General features: G+C 44.4%; 1 protein-coding gene across 1 annotated transcript in view; it reads left to right on the top strand.

Annotated features, from left to right (window-relative positions):
* The window catches only part of MEI1 (meiotic double-stranded break formation protein 1), a 1,068,659-nt gene that overhangs the window by 690,822 nt on the left and 359,476 nt on the right, over window positions 1-18,361 (top strand). Inside the window, 1 exon segment of the mRNA XM_053689435.1 lies at window positions 618-728. Coding sequence (XP_053545410.1) covers window positions 618-728 — 111 coding nt within the window.

Genomic DNA, 18,361 nt, shown 5'->3' with positions numbered 1-18,361 from the left:
GAATGACTGGGGGTTATAAGTAAGAGATGTTACAATTAACAGCTTTGCTGGGGTGCTCTTTGCCTCCTCCTGCTGGCCAGGAGTTGAATATCCTACTAGTAATTGGAATGACGTTGTGGACTCTCCATGTCCGGAAAGAAATTTATCAGGTAAGCATAAATGTTGTTATTTATTTATTGCTGCCCAATACTGCACTAGTTGCCCCCTGTGCTGCATGAGGTGTTTGTGTGCGGCTGCCAGCCATTGGAGCCTATGGAAGCACGCTCATGTGAGTGCTTGGCTTCCAGCAATGCGAACGCAGGCTCTGGTATTGCCAAGTTAAGCTCAAATAATACGCTTGCATAAGCACACATTTGTGCTTAACTTGTATTCTAGCCCTAACTGTGATAAACTGTAGGTATGTATAATTGGTTAGTCTTGTTTGTATGTGTATTATAGTTTGCTGCAAATAATATGTTAGTTATGAAATGTTCTAAATATTGTTAAAAAAAGACAGTTGTTTTTCATTTAACTTTTTTTAATAAAACTCCCTTGTACTCTCGAGAGCAGTTGTCTGAAAAACCTAAACATACTCGTCTTGATTACTGACACCCTGATGGTCACAATTTCACTTTCAGTGAGTAGTTTGTGTGGTAAGTGCAGTCCATGCAGTGTGCGCATCCTCCAGCCGTCCTTCAACTACATATACTGTTGTCTACACCAGGCAAGTGGCAACTGCAGAATGAGAGGTAAATTCTGAGTTTGTGCTTGTGATATGATTAAGGTCTGTGGGTAATACAATTATAGAGACACTATTGGGGGGGGGGGGGTTGCACAACGTAGTTTCCATCCCAGAATGGACAGACACTTTTCATCTAGTACAATTTCCCGGTAGCTGCATAAAAGAGGAAAAATGTACATTTCTTTGAATCAACTGCAAGAGTGCAGCATTTTCATACTTATGATTAAACCTAACTGCTCCCTCTTAAAATCACTGTTGCATGAGGTGCAGGCAGGTGCTGATCACATCCTAGTTCCCACATGACATGTTAAATATGAACCTAACTTACCTCCTGTGAGTCAGAGAGAGAGAGTGGCAACACAAGTGTGCACCATGTGGCCTATCTATCAAGCTCCGAATGGAGGTTGAGGGCCCGTGTTTCTGGTGAGCCTGCAGGCTTGCCAAAAACAGCAGTTATGAAGCAGCGGTCTAAAGACCGCTGCTCCATAACCCTGCTCTGAGCAGGCGGACAGACATCGCCACAATTCAACCTGATCGAGTACGATCGGGTTGATTGACACCTCCCTGCTGGCGGCCCATATATATAATATGATTTTCTGTAAGCTATACAAAGTTTTTAAATAGCTCTTGAAAAAAACGGTATAGCCGTTAAAACGCTTTTGCGTTGAGTAAAATAAACATTTTATTTAAAAAGCCAGCTTTTTTCCTTTCCTGATCGTTGTTTTTTTTTTTTTTTTTGTGTGAAATCACCTGCTGTTTTTTTTTGTGATATCACCTGTGGAGCTGTTTGCCTGATATCCTTCTGTGAGTATACTGCACTTATATATTAAGGTGCACAGACATACTATGTCAATGTGATATTCTTTGAACACAGATACAGACAGAACCCCTTTTTGGGAAGATTGTGAAATCACCTGTGGAGCCGCTTGTCTGATACTACTCTGTGAGTATACTGCACTTATGTATTAAGGTGCTCAGACATACTATGCCAATGTGATATTCTTTGAACACAGATACAGACAGAATTCTTCTGGGAAAATAGTGAAACATATTGAAAAATCCTTTGGAGATCCCTTAGAACCAGCGCCTCTATCTGCCAATATACATCGTATTTTGTTATTTAGTCTGTTATTTTTGTTTTCTCTTGTAAGGTGTATCCAGTCCACGGGTTCATCCATTACTTGTGGGATATTCTCCTTCCCAACAGGAAGTTGCAAGAGGACACCCACAGCAGAGCTGTCTATATAGCTCCTCCCCTAACTGCCACCCCCAGTCATTCTCTTGCAACTCTCGACAGGAAAGGAAGTATCAAGAGATATGTGGTGACTTAGTGTAGTTTTACCTTCAATCAAAAGTTTGTTATTTTTAAACGGTAACGGCGTTGTACTGTTTTACTCTCAGGCAGAAATTAGAAGAAGAATTCTGCCTGGAGGTTTGATGACCTTAGCGGTTTGTAACTAAGGTCCATTGCTGTTCTCACACATAACTGAAGAATATGGGAAAACTTCAGTTGGGGGAACGGTCTGCAGATTACCTGCTTTGAGGTATGTTCAGTATTTTTATTTCTAGAGAGATGAATAAGTTCTAGAAAATGCTGACAGAGCCTTGTGTATTTGAGATAAGCCTGATGCAGTGATTTAACAGCGACTGGGATCATGCTTACAAAACAGGGCAATACTCATGTTAATATTCATTTCTCTTGTAAAGGTGTGTCCAGTCCACGGGTTCATCCATTACTTGTGGGATATTCTCCTTCCCAACAGGAAGCTGCAAGAGGACACCCACAGCAGAGCTGTCTATATAGCTCCTCCCCTAACTGCCAACCCCAGTCATTCTCTTGCAGCTCTCGACAAGAAAGGAAGTATCAAGAGAGATGTGGTGACTTAGTGTAGTTTTTACCTTCAATCAAAAGTTTGTTATTTTTAAACGGTACCGGCGTTGTACTGTTTTTACTCTCAGGCAGAAATTGGAAGAAGACTTCTGCCTGGAGGTTTGATGATCTTAGCGGTTTGTAACTAAGGTCCATTGCTGTTCTCACACATAACTGAAGAGTATGGAAAGAAAACTTCAGTTGGGGGGACGGTCTGCAGATTGCCTGCTTTGAGGTATGTTCAGTATATTTTTTTCTAGAGAGATGATAAGGTCTAGAAAATGCTGACAGTGCCTGGTATATTTAAGGTAAGCCTGATACAGTGATTTAACAACAACTGGGATCATGCTTGCAAAAAGGGATAATATTCATGTTAAAACCTATATTACTTAGTGTAAAAACGTTTGCATGATTTATAAATAAAAACGTTTTTTCTCTGAGGGTGATAAATCTTTATTTGGGGCCTAATTTCCACATGGCTTGTTAGATTACTCCTAGGAGTACTTTTTTAAGGCCCTCTGACTTTGAGTGCATGGTGGGAGGGGCCTATTTTCATTTTCAGTCTGAGACATCCAGCTTCCCTGAAGGAGTCCTCTGGCTTATAGAACCTCTATAGAGGGTTTTGTTCCTGCAAAAATCGTTTTTAAGGGCAGGTAGGAGCCACAGCAGGGCTGTGGCAGTGTGTTTGACTGTTTGTTAACAGGTTTTAAGTTTTTCTAATTCATTTTTGGGCCTGAGGGGTTAATCATCCATTTGCAAGTGGGTGCAATGCTGCTTTAGTCCCTTATACACACAGTAAAAATTTCGTAGAGTTTACTACTTTTTTTCACTGTTTTGCAGTTTATGTGGTAGTTTTTTTCTCTTAAAGGCACAGTACCGTTTTTTATTATTGCTTTTTTCACATTTATTAAAGTGTTTTCCAAGCTTGCTGGTCTCATTACTAGTCTGTTGAACATGTCTGACATAGAGGAAACTCCTTGTTCATTATGTTTAGAAGCCATTGTGGAACCCCCTCTTAGAATGTGTACCAAATGCACTGACCTTTCTATAAGTTATAAAGACCATATTATGGCTTTTAAAGATTTATCACCTGAGGTTTCTGAGACTGACAAAAGGGAGGTTATGCCATCTAGCTCTCCCCACGTGTCAGAACCTATAACTCCCGCTCAAGGGACGCCAAGTACATCTAGCGCGTCCAATGCGTTTACTTTACAAGACATGGCGGAAGTTATGAATCATACCCTCATTGAGGTATTGTCCAAACTGCCAGGGTTACAAGGAAAGCGAGACAGCTCTGGGGCTAGAACAAATACAGAGCTCTCTGACGCTTTAGTAGCTATGTCTGATATACCCTCACAATGTGCAGAAGTTGAAGCAGGAGAGCTTCTATCTGTGGGTGACTTCTCTGATTCAGGGAAGGTGTTACTTCAGTCTGACTCTGAAATGATAGCATTTAAATTTAAGCTTGAACACCTCCGTGTGTTGCTCAGGGAGGTTTTAGCGACTCTGGATGACTGTGACACCATTGTAGTCCCAGAGAAATTGTGTAAAATGGACAAATACTTTGCAGTGCCTGTTTACACTGATGTTTTTCCAATCCCTAAGAGGTTTTCAGAAATTATTACTAAGGAATGGGATAGAGCAGGTGTGCCGTTCTCTCCCCCTCCTGCTTTTAAGAAAATGTTTCCTATAGATGCCGCTACACGGGACTTGTGGCAGACGGTCCCTAAGGTGGAGGGAGCAGTCTCTACCCTAGCTAAGCGTACAACTATTCCTGTCGAGGACAGTTGTGCTTTCCTAGATCCTATGGATAAGAAATTAGAGGGTGTCCTTAAGAAAATCTTTATACAACAAGGTTTTATTCTCCAGCCTCTTGCATGCATTGCTCCAGTCACTGCTGCAGCGGCTTTCTGGTTCGAGTCTCTGGAGGAGGCTTTACAGGTAGAGACCCCGTTGGATGATATCCTTCACAGGCTTAAAGCTCTTAAGTTAGCCAATTCATTTATTTCGAACGCCGTTTTTCATTTAACCAAGCTAACGGCTAAAAATGCAGGTTTTGCCATTCAGGCACGTAGGGCGCTATGGCTTAAATCCTGGTCAGCTGATGTCACTTCAAAGTCTAAACTTCTCAATATCCCCTTCAAAGGGCAGACCCTATTTGGGCCTGGACTGAAGGAGATCATTTCTGATATTACTGGATGAAAAGGCCACGCCCTTCCCCAGGATAGGTCCAACAAGTTAAGGACCAAACAGACTAATTTTCGTTCCTTTCGTAACTTCAAGAGTGGCGCAGCTTCATCTTCCTCTTCTACAAAACAAGAGGGAAATTTTGCCCAGTCCAAGCTAGTCTGGAGACCTAACCAGGCTTGGAACAAGGGGAAACAGGCCAAAAAGCCTGCTGCTGCCTCTAAGACAGCATGAAGGAGTAGCCTCCGATCCGGGACCGGATCTAGTGGGGGGCAGACTTTCTCTCTTCACCCAGGCTTGGGCAAGAGACGTCCAGGATCCCTGGGCTCTGGAGATTGTTTCCCAGGGATATCTTCTGGATTTCAAAGCTTCATCTCCAAAGGGGAGATTTCATCTCTCACAATTATCTGCAAACCAGATAAAGAGAGAGGCATTCTTACATTGCGTTCAAGACCTACTAGCTATGGGAGTCATCCACCAAGTTCCAAAGGAGGAACAGGGGCAGGGCTTCTATTCAAATCTGTTTATAGTTCCCAAGAAAGAGGGAACTTTCAGACCAATCTTGGATCTCAAGATCCTAAACAAATTTCTCAGGGTCCCATCCTTCAAGATGGAGACTATTCAAACCATCCTACCTATGATCCAGGAGGGTAAATATATGACTACCGTGGATTTAAAGGATGCTTATCTACATATTCAGATACACAGGGATCATCATCAGTTTCTCAGGTTCGCCTTCCTAGACAGGCATTACCAGTTTGTGGCTCTTCCCTTTGGGTTAGCCACGGCACCAAGAATCTTTACGAAGGTTCTAGGGTCCCTTCTGGCGGCTCTAAGACCGCGGGGTATAGCAGTAGCCCCTTACCTAGACGACATCCTGATACAGGCGTCAACTTTTCAAAGTGCCAGGTCCCATACGGACATTGTTCTGGCATTCCTAAGGTCTCACGGGTGGAAGGTGAACGAAGGAAAGAGTTCTCTCTCACCTCTCACAAGAGTTTCCTTCCTAGGAACTCTGATAGATTCAGTAGAAATGAAGATTTATCTGACAGAGGTCAGGTTGTCAAAACTTCTAACTTCCTGCCGTGCTCTTTATTCCATTTTTCGTCCATCAGTGGCTCAGTGTATGGAGGTAATCGGATTAATGGTAGCGGCAATGGACATAGTTCCGTTTGCCCGCCTACATCTCAGACCACTGCAACTTTGCATGCTCAATCAGTGGAATGGGGATTACACAGATTTGTCCCCTCTACTAAATCTGGATCAAGAGACCAGGGATTCTCTTCTCTGGTGGCTATCTTGGGTCCATCTGTCCAAGGGAATGAGTTTCCGCAGGCCAGAATGGAATATAGTAACGACAGATGCCAGCCTTCTGGGCTGGGGTGCAGTCTGGAACTCCCTGAAGGCTCAGGGTTCGTGGACTGAGGAGGAGGCCCTCCTTCCGATAAACATTCTGGAACTAAGAGCGATATTCAATGCTCTTCAGGCTTGGCCTCAGCTAGCTGCGGTCAGGTTCATCAGATTTCAGTCGGACAACATCACGACTGTAGCCTATATCAACCATCAGGGGGGAACAAGGATCCCCCTGGCAATGTTGGAGGTTTCAAAGATAATTCTATGGGCAGAGGTTCACTCTTGCCATCTCTCAGCTATCCATATCCCAGGAGTAGAGAACTGGGAGGCGGATTTTCTAAGTCGGCAGACTTTTCATCCGTGGGAGTGGGAGCTCCATCCAGAGGTATTTGCCCAGTTGATCCAACTTTGGGGCAAACCAGAACTGGATCTCGTCAGAACGCCAAGCTTCCTTGTTACGGGTCCAGGGTTCCCAAGGCAGCGCTGATAGATGCTCTAGCAGCGCCCTGGTCCTTCAGCCTGGCTTATGTGTTTCCACCGTTTCCTCTGCTCCCTCGTCTGATTGCCAAGATCAAGCAGGAGAGAGCTTCGGTGATCTTGATAGCCCCTGCGTGGCCATGCAGGACTTGGTATGCAGATCTGGTGGACATGTCATCCTTTCCACCATGGACTCTGCCGCTAAGGCAGGACCTTCTACTTCAAGGTCCCTTCAAACATCCAAATCTAATTTCTCTACGTCTGACTGCTTGGAGATTCTATCAAAGCGTGTTTTTTCCGAATCGGTCATTGATACCTTAATTCAGGCTCGAAAGCCTGTCACCAGGAAAATCTATCATAAGATATGGTGTAAATATCTTCATTGGTGTGAATCCAAGGGTTACTCATGGAGTAAGGTCAGGATTCCTAGGATATTATCTTTTCTCCAAGAAGGATTGGAGAAGGGTTTGTCAGCTAGTTCCTTAAAGGGACAGATTTCTGCTCTGTCTATTCTTTTGCACAAACATCTGGCTGAGGTTCCAGACGTTCAGGCGTTTTGTCAGGCTTTAGTTAGAATCAAGCCTGTGTTTAAACCTGTTGCTCCTCCATGGAGTTTAAATTTAGTTCTTAAAGTTCTTCAAGGGGTTCCGTTTGAACCTTTGCATTCCATAGATATTAAGCTTTTATCTTGGAAAGTTCTGTTTTTAGTAGCTATCTCCTCGGCTCGAAGAGTTTCGGAGTTATCTGCTTTACAATGTGATTCCCCTTATCTGATTTTCCATGCAGATAAGGTAGTGTTACGTACCAAACCTGGGTTTCTTCCTAAGGTGGTATCTAATAAGAATATCAATCAGGAGATTGTTGTTCCTTCACTATGTCCTAATCCTTCTTCAAAGAAGGAACGTCTATTACACAATCTTGATGTGGTTCGTGCTTTAAAGTTTTATTTACAAGCTACGAAGGATTTTCGTCAAACATCTGCTTTGTTTGTTGTCTACTCTGGACAGAGGAGAGGCCAAAAGGCTTCGGCAACTTCTCTTTCTTTTTGGCTGAGAAGTATAATACGCTTAGCTTATGAGACTGCTGGCCAGCAGCCTCCTGAAAGAATTACAGCTCATTCTACTAGAGCAGTAGATTCCACATGGGCTTTTAAACATGAGGCCTCTGTTGAACAGATTTGTAAGGCGGCGACTTGGTCTTCGCTTCATACCTTTTCTAAATTCTATAAATTTGATACTTTTGCTTCTTCAGAGGCTATTTTTGGGAGAAAGGTCTTACAGGCAGTGGTGCCTTCCGTTTAAGTTCCTGCCTTGTCCCTCCCTTCATCCATGTCCTAAAGCTTTGGTATTGGTATCCCACAAGTAATGGATGAATCCGTGGACTGGATACACCTTTACAAGAGAAAACAAAATTTATGCTTACCTGATAAATTTATTTCTCTTGTGGTGTATCCAGTCCACGGCCCGCCCTGTCATTTTAAGGCAGGTGTTTTTTTTTATTTTTAAACTACAGTCACCACTGCACCCTATAGTTTCTCCTTTTTTTCTTGCTTGTCTTCGGTCGAATGACTGGGGGTGGCAGTTAGGGGAGGAGCTATATAGACAGCTCTGCTGTGGGTGTCCTCTTGCAGCTTCCTGTTGGGAAGGAGAATATCCCACCAGTAATGGATGAACCCGTGGACTGGATACACCACAAGAGAAATAAATTTATCAGGTAAGCATCAATTTTGTTATTACTTAGTGACAAAACGTTTACATAATTTCATAAATAGGACGTTTTTTCTCTGAGGGAGATAAGTCTTTATTTGGGGCCTAGTTTCCACATGGCTAGTCAGATACTCCTAGCAGTATTTTCTTAAGGCCCTTCTAACATCCAGTACATGGTGGGAGGGGCCTATTTTAGCACTCTAACTATGCAGTTTTAATTCAGACTGAGACATCCAGCTTCCCTAGAGGTTTCCTCTGGCATCTGAGGACCATTTCAAAGGGGTTATTTCTGCACAAAATCGTTTTTGAGGGCAGGTAGGAGCCTCAGCAGAGCTGTGGCAAGGTGCTCAATTGACTTTTAACGTTTTTTAACGTTTTTCAATCCGGTTTGGGGCCTAAGGGGTTAATCATCCATTTGCAAGTGGGTACAATGTTGCTTTAGACCCTTACACACACTGTAAAAATTTCAAAGACTTTACTGTATTTTTACACTGTTTTGCAGTTTAAGTGCTAGTTTTTTTCTCTTAAAGGCACAGTAACGTTTTTGTTTAATTGCTGTTTCACCTTTATTAAAGTGTTTTCCAAGCTTGCTTGTCTCATTACTAGTCTGTTAAACATGTCTGACATAGAGGAAACTCCTTGTTCAATATGTTTTGAAGCCATGGTGGAACCCCCTCTTAGAATGTGTACCAAATGTACTGATATTTCTATAAACTATAAAAACCATATTATGGCGCTTAAAGATTTATCTCCAGGGGATTCTCTGACTGAAAAGAGGGAGATTATGCCATCTAGCTCTCCCCATGTGTCAGAACCTATAACTCCCGCTCAAGTGACGCCAAGTACATCTAGCGCGTCTAATTCTTTTACCTTACAGGACATGGCGGCAGTTATGAATGCTACCCTCTCAGAGGTATTCTCCAAACTGCCAGGGCTACAATGAAAGCGAGACAGATCTGGGGCTAGAACTAATACAGAGCTTTCTGACGCTTTAATGCCTGTGTCCGATATACCCTCACAATACTCAGAAGTCGAGGCAGGTGAGCTTCTATCTGTGGGTGACATTTCAGACTCAGGGAAGGCGTTACTTCAGTCTGATTCTGAAATGACAGCGTTTAAATTTAAGCTTGAACACCTCTGCTTATTGCTTAGGGAGGTTTTAGCGACTCTGGATGACTGTGACCCCATTGTGGTTCCAGAGAAATTGTGTAAAATGGACAAATACTTTGCAGTGCCTGTTTACACTGATGTTTTTCCAGTCCCTAAGAGGTTTTCGGAAATTCATACTAAGGAATGGGATAGACCAGGTGTGCCGTTCTCTCCCCCTCCTGCTTTCAAAAAGATGTTTCCCATAGATGCCGCCATACGGGACTCGTTGCAGACGGTTCCTAAGGTGGAGGGAGCAGTCTCTACCCTAGCTAAGCGTACAACTATCCCCGTCGAGGACAGTTGTGCTTTCCTAGATCCTATGGATAAAAAATTGGAGGGTCTCCTTAAGAAAATTTTTATACATCAAGGTTTTATTCTCCAGCCTCTTGCATGCATTGCCCCAGTTACTGCTGCAGCGGCTTTTTGGTTTGAGTCTCTTGAGGAGGCTCTACAGGTAGAGACCCCGCTAGAGATATTCTAGACAGGATTAAAGCTCTTAAGTTAGCTAACTCCTTTATTTCCGACGCCATTTTTCATTTAGCCAAGCTAATGGCTAAGAATTCAGGTTTTGCCATTTTGGCGCGTAGGGCGCTATGGCTTAAGTCCTGGTCAGCAGACGTTACTTCAAAGTCTAAGCTTCTTAACATCCCCTTCAAGGGACAGACCCTATTCGGGCCTGGTCTGAAGGAGATCATTTCTGATATTACTGGAGGAAAAGGTCACGCCCTTCCTCAGGATAGGTCCAATAAGTTAAGGACCAAACAGAATAATTTTCGTTCCTTTCGAAACTTCAAGAGTGGCGCAGCTTCAGTTTCCTCTAATGCAAAACAAGAGGGAAATTTCGCCCAGTCCAAACCAGTCTGGAGGCGTAACCAGGCTTGGAACAAGGGGAAGCAGGCCAAGAAACCTGCGGCTGCCTCTAAGACAGCATGAAGGAGTAGCCCCCGATCCGGGACCGGATCTAGTAGGGGGCAGACTTTCTCTCTTCGCCCAGGCTTGGGCAAGAGACGTCCAGGATCCCTGTGCATTAGAGATTGTTTCCCAGGGATATCTTCTGGACTTCAAAGCTTCATCTCCAAAGGGGAGATTTCATCTCTCACAATTATCTGTAAACCAGATAAAGAGAGAGGCATTTTTACGTTGTGTTCAAGACCTACTGGTTATGGGAGTGATCCACCCAGTTCCAAGGGAGGAACAGGGGCAGGGCTTCTATACAAATCTGTTTATAGTTCCCAAAAAAGAGGGAACTTTCAGACTAATCTTGGATCTCAAGATCCTAAACAAATTTCTCAGGGTCCCATCCTTCAAGATGGAGACTATCCGAACCATCCTCCCTATGATCCAGGAGGGTCAATATATGACTACCGTGGACTTAAAGGATGCTTATCTCCACATTCTTATTTACAGAGGTCATCATCAGTTCCTCAGGTTCGCCTTCTTAGACAGGCATTACCAGTTTGTGGCTCTTCCCTTCGGGTTAGCCACGGCACCAAGAATCTTTACAAAGGTTGTAGGGTCCCTATTGGCGGTTCTAAGGCCACGGGGCATAGCAGTGGCTCCTTACCTAGACGACATTCTGATACAGGCGTCGACTTTTCAAATCGCCAAGTCCCATACGGACATTGTTCTGGCCTTTCTGAGGTCTCACGGGTGGAAGGTGAACGACGAAAAGAGTTCTCTCTCCCCTCTCACAAGAGTTTCCTTCCTAGGAACACTGATAGATTCAGTAGAAATGAAAATTTTTCTGACAGAGGTCAGGTTATCAAAGCTTCTAACTTCCTGCCGTGCTCTTCATTCCACTTCTCGGCCGTCAGTGGCTCAGTGTATGGAAGTAATCGGCCTAATGGTAGCGGCAATGGACATAGTTCCGTTTGCCCGCCTACATCTCAGACCACTGCAACTTTGCATGCTCAATCAGTGGAATGGGGATTACACAGACTTGTCCTTTCTGCTAAATCTGGATCAAGAGACCAGGGATTCTCTTCTCTGGTGGTTATCTCGGGTCCATCTCTCCAAGGGAATGAGTTTCCGCAGGCCAGAGTGGACTATAGTGACGACAGATGCCAGCCTTCTGGGCTGGGGCGCGGTCTGGAACTCCCTGAAGGCTCAGGATTCGTGGACTCAGGAGGAAGCCCTCCTTCCGATAAACATTCTGGAACTGAGAGCGATATTCAATGCTCTTCAGGCTTGGCCTCAGCTAGCTGCGGTCAGGTTCATCAGATTTCAGTCGGACAATATCACGACTGTAGCCTATATCAACCATCAGGGGGGAACAAGAAGCCCCCTGGCAATGTTTGAGGTTTCAAAGATAATTCTATGGGCAGAGGTTCACCCTTGCCATCTCTCAGCTATCCATATCCCAGGGGTAGAGAACTGGGAGGCGGATTTTCATCCGGGGGAGGGGGAGCTCCATCCGGAGGTATTTGCCCAGCTGATTCAACTATGGGGCAAACCAGAAGCTTCCTTGTTACAGGTCAAGGGATCCCCAGGCAGCGCTGATAGATGCTCTAGCAGTGCCCTGGTCCTTCAGCCTGGCTTATGTGTTCCCACCATTTCCTCTCCTCCCTCGTCTGATTGCCAAGATCAAGCAGGAGAGAGCTTCGGTGATTTTGATAGCACCTGCGTTGCCATGCAGGACTTGGTATGCAGATCTGGTGGACATGTCATCCCTTCCACCATGGACTCTGCCGCTGAGGCAGGACCTTCTACTCCAAGGTCCTTTCAAACATCCAAATCTAATTTCTCTGCGACTGACTGCTTGGAGATTGAACGCTTGATTTCTCCAACTTTGGTGTGTCCGGTCCACGGCTTTATCCTTACTTGTGGGATATTCTCTTCCCCTACAGGAAATGGCAAAGAGAGCACCCAGCAAGAGCTGTCCATATAGCTCCCCCTCTGGCTCCGCCCCCCAGTCATTCTCTTTGCCGCTCTGAACAAGTAGCATCTCCACGGGGATGGTAAAGAGTATGTGGTGTTAGTTGTAGTTTTTTATTCTTCTATCAAGAGTTTGTTGTTTTAAAATAGTGCCGGTTTGTACTATTTACACTAAAACAGAAAAAGATGAAGAGTTCTGTTTAAAGAGGAGTATGATTTTAGCAGCAGTAACTAAAATCAATTGATGTTCCCACGCAGGACTGTTGAGCCCAGAGAACTTCAGTTGGGGGGAACAGTTTGCAGACTTTTCTGCTCAAGGTATGATCAGTCATATTTCTAACAAGACATGTTAATGCTAGAAGACTGTCAGTTTTTCCCTTAAGGGGTAAGTAAGCCATTTTCTTAGACTCATAACAGATTAAGGCTTACAAATGGGCTCTACACTGGTTGACACTATTGTGGGCTAAATCAATTGTTTTATTTCATATTTTAATGGCATTTAGAGTGTTTTGTGCACTTAAAAGCATTTTTGGGAACGTTTTTATCGCCTGGCATTTAGTTAGACTGCTATTTCAGTCAGGAAGGCCCCTTCACTCTGGTATGCAGAGGAAGGAGGCCCCGTTTTCGCGCCTCAATTGCGCAGTTTACTTCCATGGCAGTGCATGCAGCTTCATGTGAGGGGTCCTGTGGCATACTAAAACGGACTCTGGAAGGTTTATTTCATTGCTGAATAACTCTCAGGGAAGGTAAAAAGCCGCAGCAAGGCTGTGGCTGTGATTGTGGTGTACTAAAATTGTCTAATTGAACAAATAGCTCCGGTTTGCTCATTTTAAGGGTTAAAGTCTTGAAACTTGGTGTGCAATACTTTCAAGGCATTAGGACTCTGGGGTAAAATTTTTGTTAAAATCGGACATTGCCTTCATTGTTTTTCAATATATCAGAAATAAAGTGTGCCTGTTTATTATTTAAAGGGACAGTAACGCTTTTCTTTAAAAACGCTTTTATTGCATTATTAGCCTGCCAAATCCTGTCTAACATGTCTATACCTTCAGATGGCTTATGTTCTGTGTGTATGAAAGCCAAGGTGGTTCCCCCAATTAATGTTTGCGCAAATTGTGTCATAGCGTCCAAACAAAGTATGGACAGTACTGCCACATTGAATAAGATTGCCTAAGATGATTCTTCTAATGAAGGTAGTGGGGATAGTTCTTCATCCTCTCCTTCTGTGTCAACACCAGTTTTGCCCGCGCAGGCGATACCTAGTACATCTAGCGCGCCAATGCTTGTTACTATGCAACAATTAACAGCAGTAATGGATAATTCTATAGCAAATCTGTTATCCAAACTGCCATCCTACCCTAGAAAGCGTGACAGCTCAGTTTTATATACAGAAGATGAGCAGGTTGGCGCTGAGGACAATTTATCAGTTATACCCTCACATCAATCTGAATTGGCAGTGAGGGAGGGCCTGTCTGAGGGGGAAATTTCTGATTCAGGAAAAGTTTCTCAGCAGGCAGACACTGATGTCGTAACATTTAAATTTAAGTTAGAACATCTCCGCACCCTGCTTAAGGAGGTCCTAACTACTCTGGATGACTGTGATTCTTTGGTAGTTCCAGAGAAATTGTGCAAGATGGACAAATTCTTAGAGGTCCCAGTGCACGCTGATGCCTTTCCGATACCCAAACGGGTGGCGGATATAGTGACTAAGGAGTGGGAAAAGCCAGGTATACCTTTTGTTCCACCTCCTATATTCAAGAAAATGTTCCCCATTGCTGACCCCAGAAGGGACGCATGGCAAACGGTTCCTAAGGTTGAGGGGGCAGTGTCAACGTTAGCTAAGCGCACAACTATTCCTATTGAGGACAGTTGCGCTTTTAAAGATCCTATGGATAAAAAATTGGAAGGATTGCTAAAAAAGATATTTGTTCAGCAAGGTTTCCTGCTTCAAACAATCTTGTGCATTATTCCTGTCACCACGGCAACGTATTTTTGGTTCGAGGAACTAGAAAATTCGCTCCAAAAAGAGACTCCATATGATGAAGTCATGGACAGAATTCACGCACTAAAGTTGGCTAATTCCTTTATTTTGGATGCCGCTTTCCAATTGGCTAAGTTAGCGGCGAAAAATTCAGGGTTTGCAATAGTGGCGCGCAGAGCGCTTTGGCTAAAATCCTGGTCGGCGGATGTGTCGTCCAAGAATAAATTGCTTAATATTCCTTTCAAGGGTAAGACCCTTTTCGGGCCGGAATTGAAAGAGATTATTTCAGACATTACTGGTGGAAAGAGACATGCCCTCCCACAGGATAGGCCTTTCAAGGCTAAGAAAAAATCTAATTTTCGTTCCTTTCGCAATTTCAGGAACGGACCGAATCCTAACTCTGCGGCCTCCAGACAAGAAGGCAACTCTTCCCAGCCTAAGCCAGCATGGAAACCATTGCAAGGCTGGAACAAGGGTAAACAGGCCAAGAAGCCTGCTGCTGCTACCAAGACAGCATGAAGGGGTAGCCCCCGATCCGGGACCGGGTCTAGTAGGGGGCAGACTTTCTCTCTTCGCTCAGGCTTGGGCAAGAGACGTTCCGGATCCCTGGGCACTAGAAATAGTCTCTCAGGGGTATCTTCTAGAGTTCAAGGAACTTCCTCCAAGGGGAAGGTTCCACATGTCTCGCTTATCTTCAGACCAGATAAAGAGACAGGCATTCTTACATTGCGTAGGAGACCTATTAAAAATGGGAGTGATAAACCCAGTTCCAACAGCGGAACAAGGTCTGGGTTTTTACTCAAACCTGTTTGTAGTTCCCAAAAAAGAGGGAACTTTCAGGCCAATTCTGGATCTAAAAATTCTAAACAAATTCCTCAGAGTTCCATCATTCAAAATGGAAACCATTCGGACAATTTTACCAACAATCCAGGAGGGTCAATATATGACTACCGTGGACTTAAAGGATGCGTACCTGCATATTCCTATCCACAAAGATCATCATCAGTTCCTGAGGTTCGCCTTTATGGACAAACATTACCAGTTCGTGGCTCTTCCGTTCGGTTTAGCCACTGCTCCCAGAATCTTCACAAAGGTGCTAGGGTCCCTTCTAGCGGTTCTACGACCGAGGGGCATTGCTGTAGCACCTTACCTAGACGACATTCTAATCCAAGCGTCGTCTCTTTCCAAAGCAAAGGCTCATACAGACATTGTTCTAGCCTTTCTCAGATCTCCCGGGTGGAAGGTGAACGTAGAAAAGAGTTCCCTGTCTCCGTCAACAAGAGTTCCCTTTTTGGGAACAATAATAGATTCTTTAGAAATGAAGATCTTTCTGACAGAGGTCAGAAAGTCAAAGCTTCTAAACGCTTGTCAAGTTCTTCACTCTATTCTTCAGCCTTCCATAGCTCAGTGCATGGAAGTAGTAGGATTGATGGTTGCAGCAATGGACATAGTTCCTTTTGCTCGAATTCATCTAAGACCATTACAACTGTGCATGCTCAATCAGTGGAATGGGGACTATGCAGACTTGTCTCCCCAGATTCAAGTAGACCAGGTAACCAGGGATTCTCTCCGCTGGTGGTTGTCTCACGATCACCTGTCTCAGGGAATGAGTTTCCGCAGACCAGAATGGGTCATTGTTACGACCGACGCCAGTCTCTTAGGCTGGGGTGCGGTCTGGGACTCTCTGAAAGCTCAAGGTCTATGGTCTCGAGAAGAGTCTCTTCTTCCGATAAACATTTTAGAACTGAGAGCGATATTCAATGCGCTTCTGGCGTGGCCTCACCTAGCAAAGGCCAAATTCATAAGGTTCCAGTCGGACAACATGACGACTGTAGCGTACATCAATCATCAGGGGGGAACAAAGAGTTCCTTAGCGATGAGAGAGGTATCCAAGATCATCAAATGCGCGGAGGATCACTCCTGCCACCTATCTGCAATTCACATCCCAGGAGTGGACAACTGGGAGGCGGATTATTTGAGTCGTCAGACTTTTCATCCGGGGGAGTGGGAACTCCACCCGGAGGTTTTTGCCCAGTTAACTCAACTATGGGGAATTCCAGATTTGGATCTGATGGCGTCTCGCCAGAACGCAAAGGTTCCTCGATACGGGTCCAGATCCAGGGATCCCAAGGCGACACTGGTGGATGCATTAGTGGCACCTTGGTCGTTCAACCTAGCTTATGTATTTCCACCGTTCCCTCTCCTTCCCAGGCTTGTAGCCAGGATCAAACAGGAGCAGGCCTCGGTGATTCTAATAGCCCCTGCGTGGCCACGCAGGACTTGGTATGCAGACCTGGTGAATATGTCATCGGCTCCACCATGGAAGCTACCTTTGAGGCAGGATCTTCTAGTACAAGGTCCGTTCGAACATTCAAATCTAGTCTCTCTCCAACTGACTGCTTGGAAATTGAACGCTTGATTCTATCTAAGCGTGGGTTTTCAGATACAGTCATAGATACTCTGGTTCAAGCCAGAAAACCTGTAACTAGGAAGATTTACCATAAGATATGGCAAAAATATATCCGTTGGTGTGAATCCAAGGGACTCCCTTGGAATAAAATTAAAATTCCTAGGATACTTTCCTTTCTCCAAGAAGGTCTGGATAAAGGTTTGTCAGCTAGTTCCTTAAAAGGACAAATATCTGCTCTGTCTGTTTTGTTACACAAACGTCTGGCAGCAGTGCCAGATGTACAGGCGTTTGTACAGGCGTTAGTTAGAATCAAGCCTGTTTACAGACCCATGACTCCTCCTTGGAGTCTAAATTTAGTTCTTTCAGTTCTTCAGGGGGTTCCGTTTGAACCCATGCATTCCATAGATATTAAGTTACTATCTTGGAAAGTTCTGTTTTTGGTTGCTATTTCTTCTGCTAGAAGAGTTTCTGAACTATCTGCTTTGCAGTGTACTTCTCCCTATCTGGTATTCCATACAGATAAGGTAGTTTTACGTACCAAGCCTGGTTTTCTTCCAAAGGTCGTTTCCAACAGGAATATTAACCAGGAAATTGTTGTTCCTTCTCTGTGTCCGAATCCAGTTTCAAAGAAGGAACGTTTGTTGCACAATCTAGATGTGGTCCGTGCTTTAAAGTTCTATTTAGAAGCAACAAAGGATTTCAGACAGACATCATCCTTGTTTGTTGTGTATTCTGGTAGGAGGAGAGGGCAGAAAGCTACTGCTACCTCTCTTTCTTTTTGGCTGAAAAGCATCATCGGATTGGCTTATGAGACTGCCGGACGGCAGCCTCCTGAACGAATTACAGCTCATTCTACTAGAGCTGTGGCTTCCACATGGGCCTTCAAGAACGAGGCTTCTGTTGATCAGATCTGTAAGGCAGCGACTTGGTCTTCTCTGCATACTTTTGCCAAATTTTACAAATTTGATACTTATGCTTCTTCGGAGGCTATTTTTGGGAGAAAGGTTTTGCAAGCCGTGGTGCCTTCCGTTTAGGTAACCTGGTTTGCTCCCTCCCTTCATCCGTGTCCTAAAGCTTTGGTTCCCATAAGTAAGGATGAAGCCGTGGACCGGACACACCAATGTTGGAGAAAACAGAATTTATGTTTACCTGATAAATTTCTTTCTCCAACGGTGTGTCCGGTCCACGGCCCGCCCTGGTGTTTAATCAGGTTTGAAAAATGTCTTTCTTTATACACTACAGTCACCACGGCACCCTATAGTTTCTCCTTTTTCTCCTAACCGTCGGTCGAATGACTGGGGGGCGGAGCCAGAGGGGGAGCTATATGGACTGCTCTTGCTGGGTGCTCTCTTTGCCATTTCCTGTAGGGGAAGAGAATATCCCACAAGTAAGGATGAAGCCGTGGACCGGACACACCGTTGGAGAAAGAAATTTATCAGGTAAACATAAATTCTGTTTTTATCAAAACGTGGTTTCTCCGAGTCGGTCATTGATACCTTAATTCAGGCTTGAAAGCCTGTCACCAGGAAAATCTATCATAAGATATGGTGTAAATATCTTCATTGGTGTGAATCCAAGGGTTACTCATGGAGTAAAGTCAGGATTCCTAGGATATTATCCTTTCTCCAAGAAG

Source organism: Bombina bombina, chromosome 7 (assembly GCF_027579735.1).
Source record: "Bombina bombina isolate aBomBom1 chromosome 7, aBomBom1.pri, whole genome shotgun sequence".
Classification (NCBI taxonomy): domain Eukaryota; kingdom Metazoa; phylum Chordata; class Amphibia; order Anura; family Bombinatoridae; genus Bombina; species Bombina bombina.
This window is presented reverse-complemented; position numbering and strand designations above follow the sequence as displayed.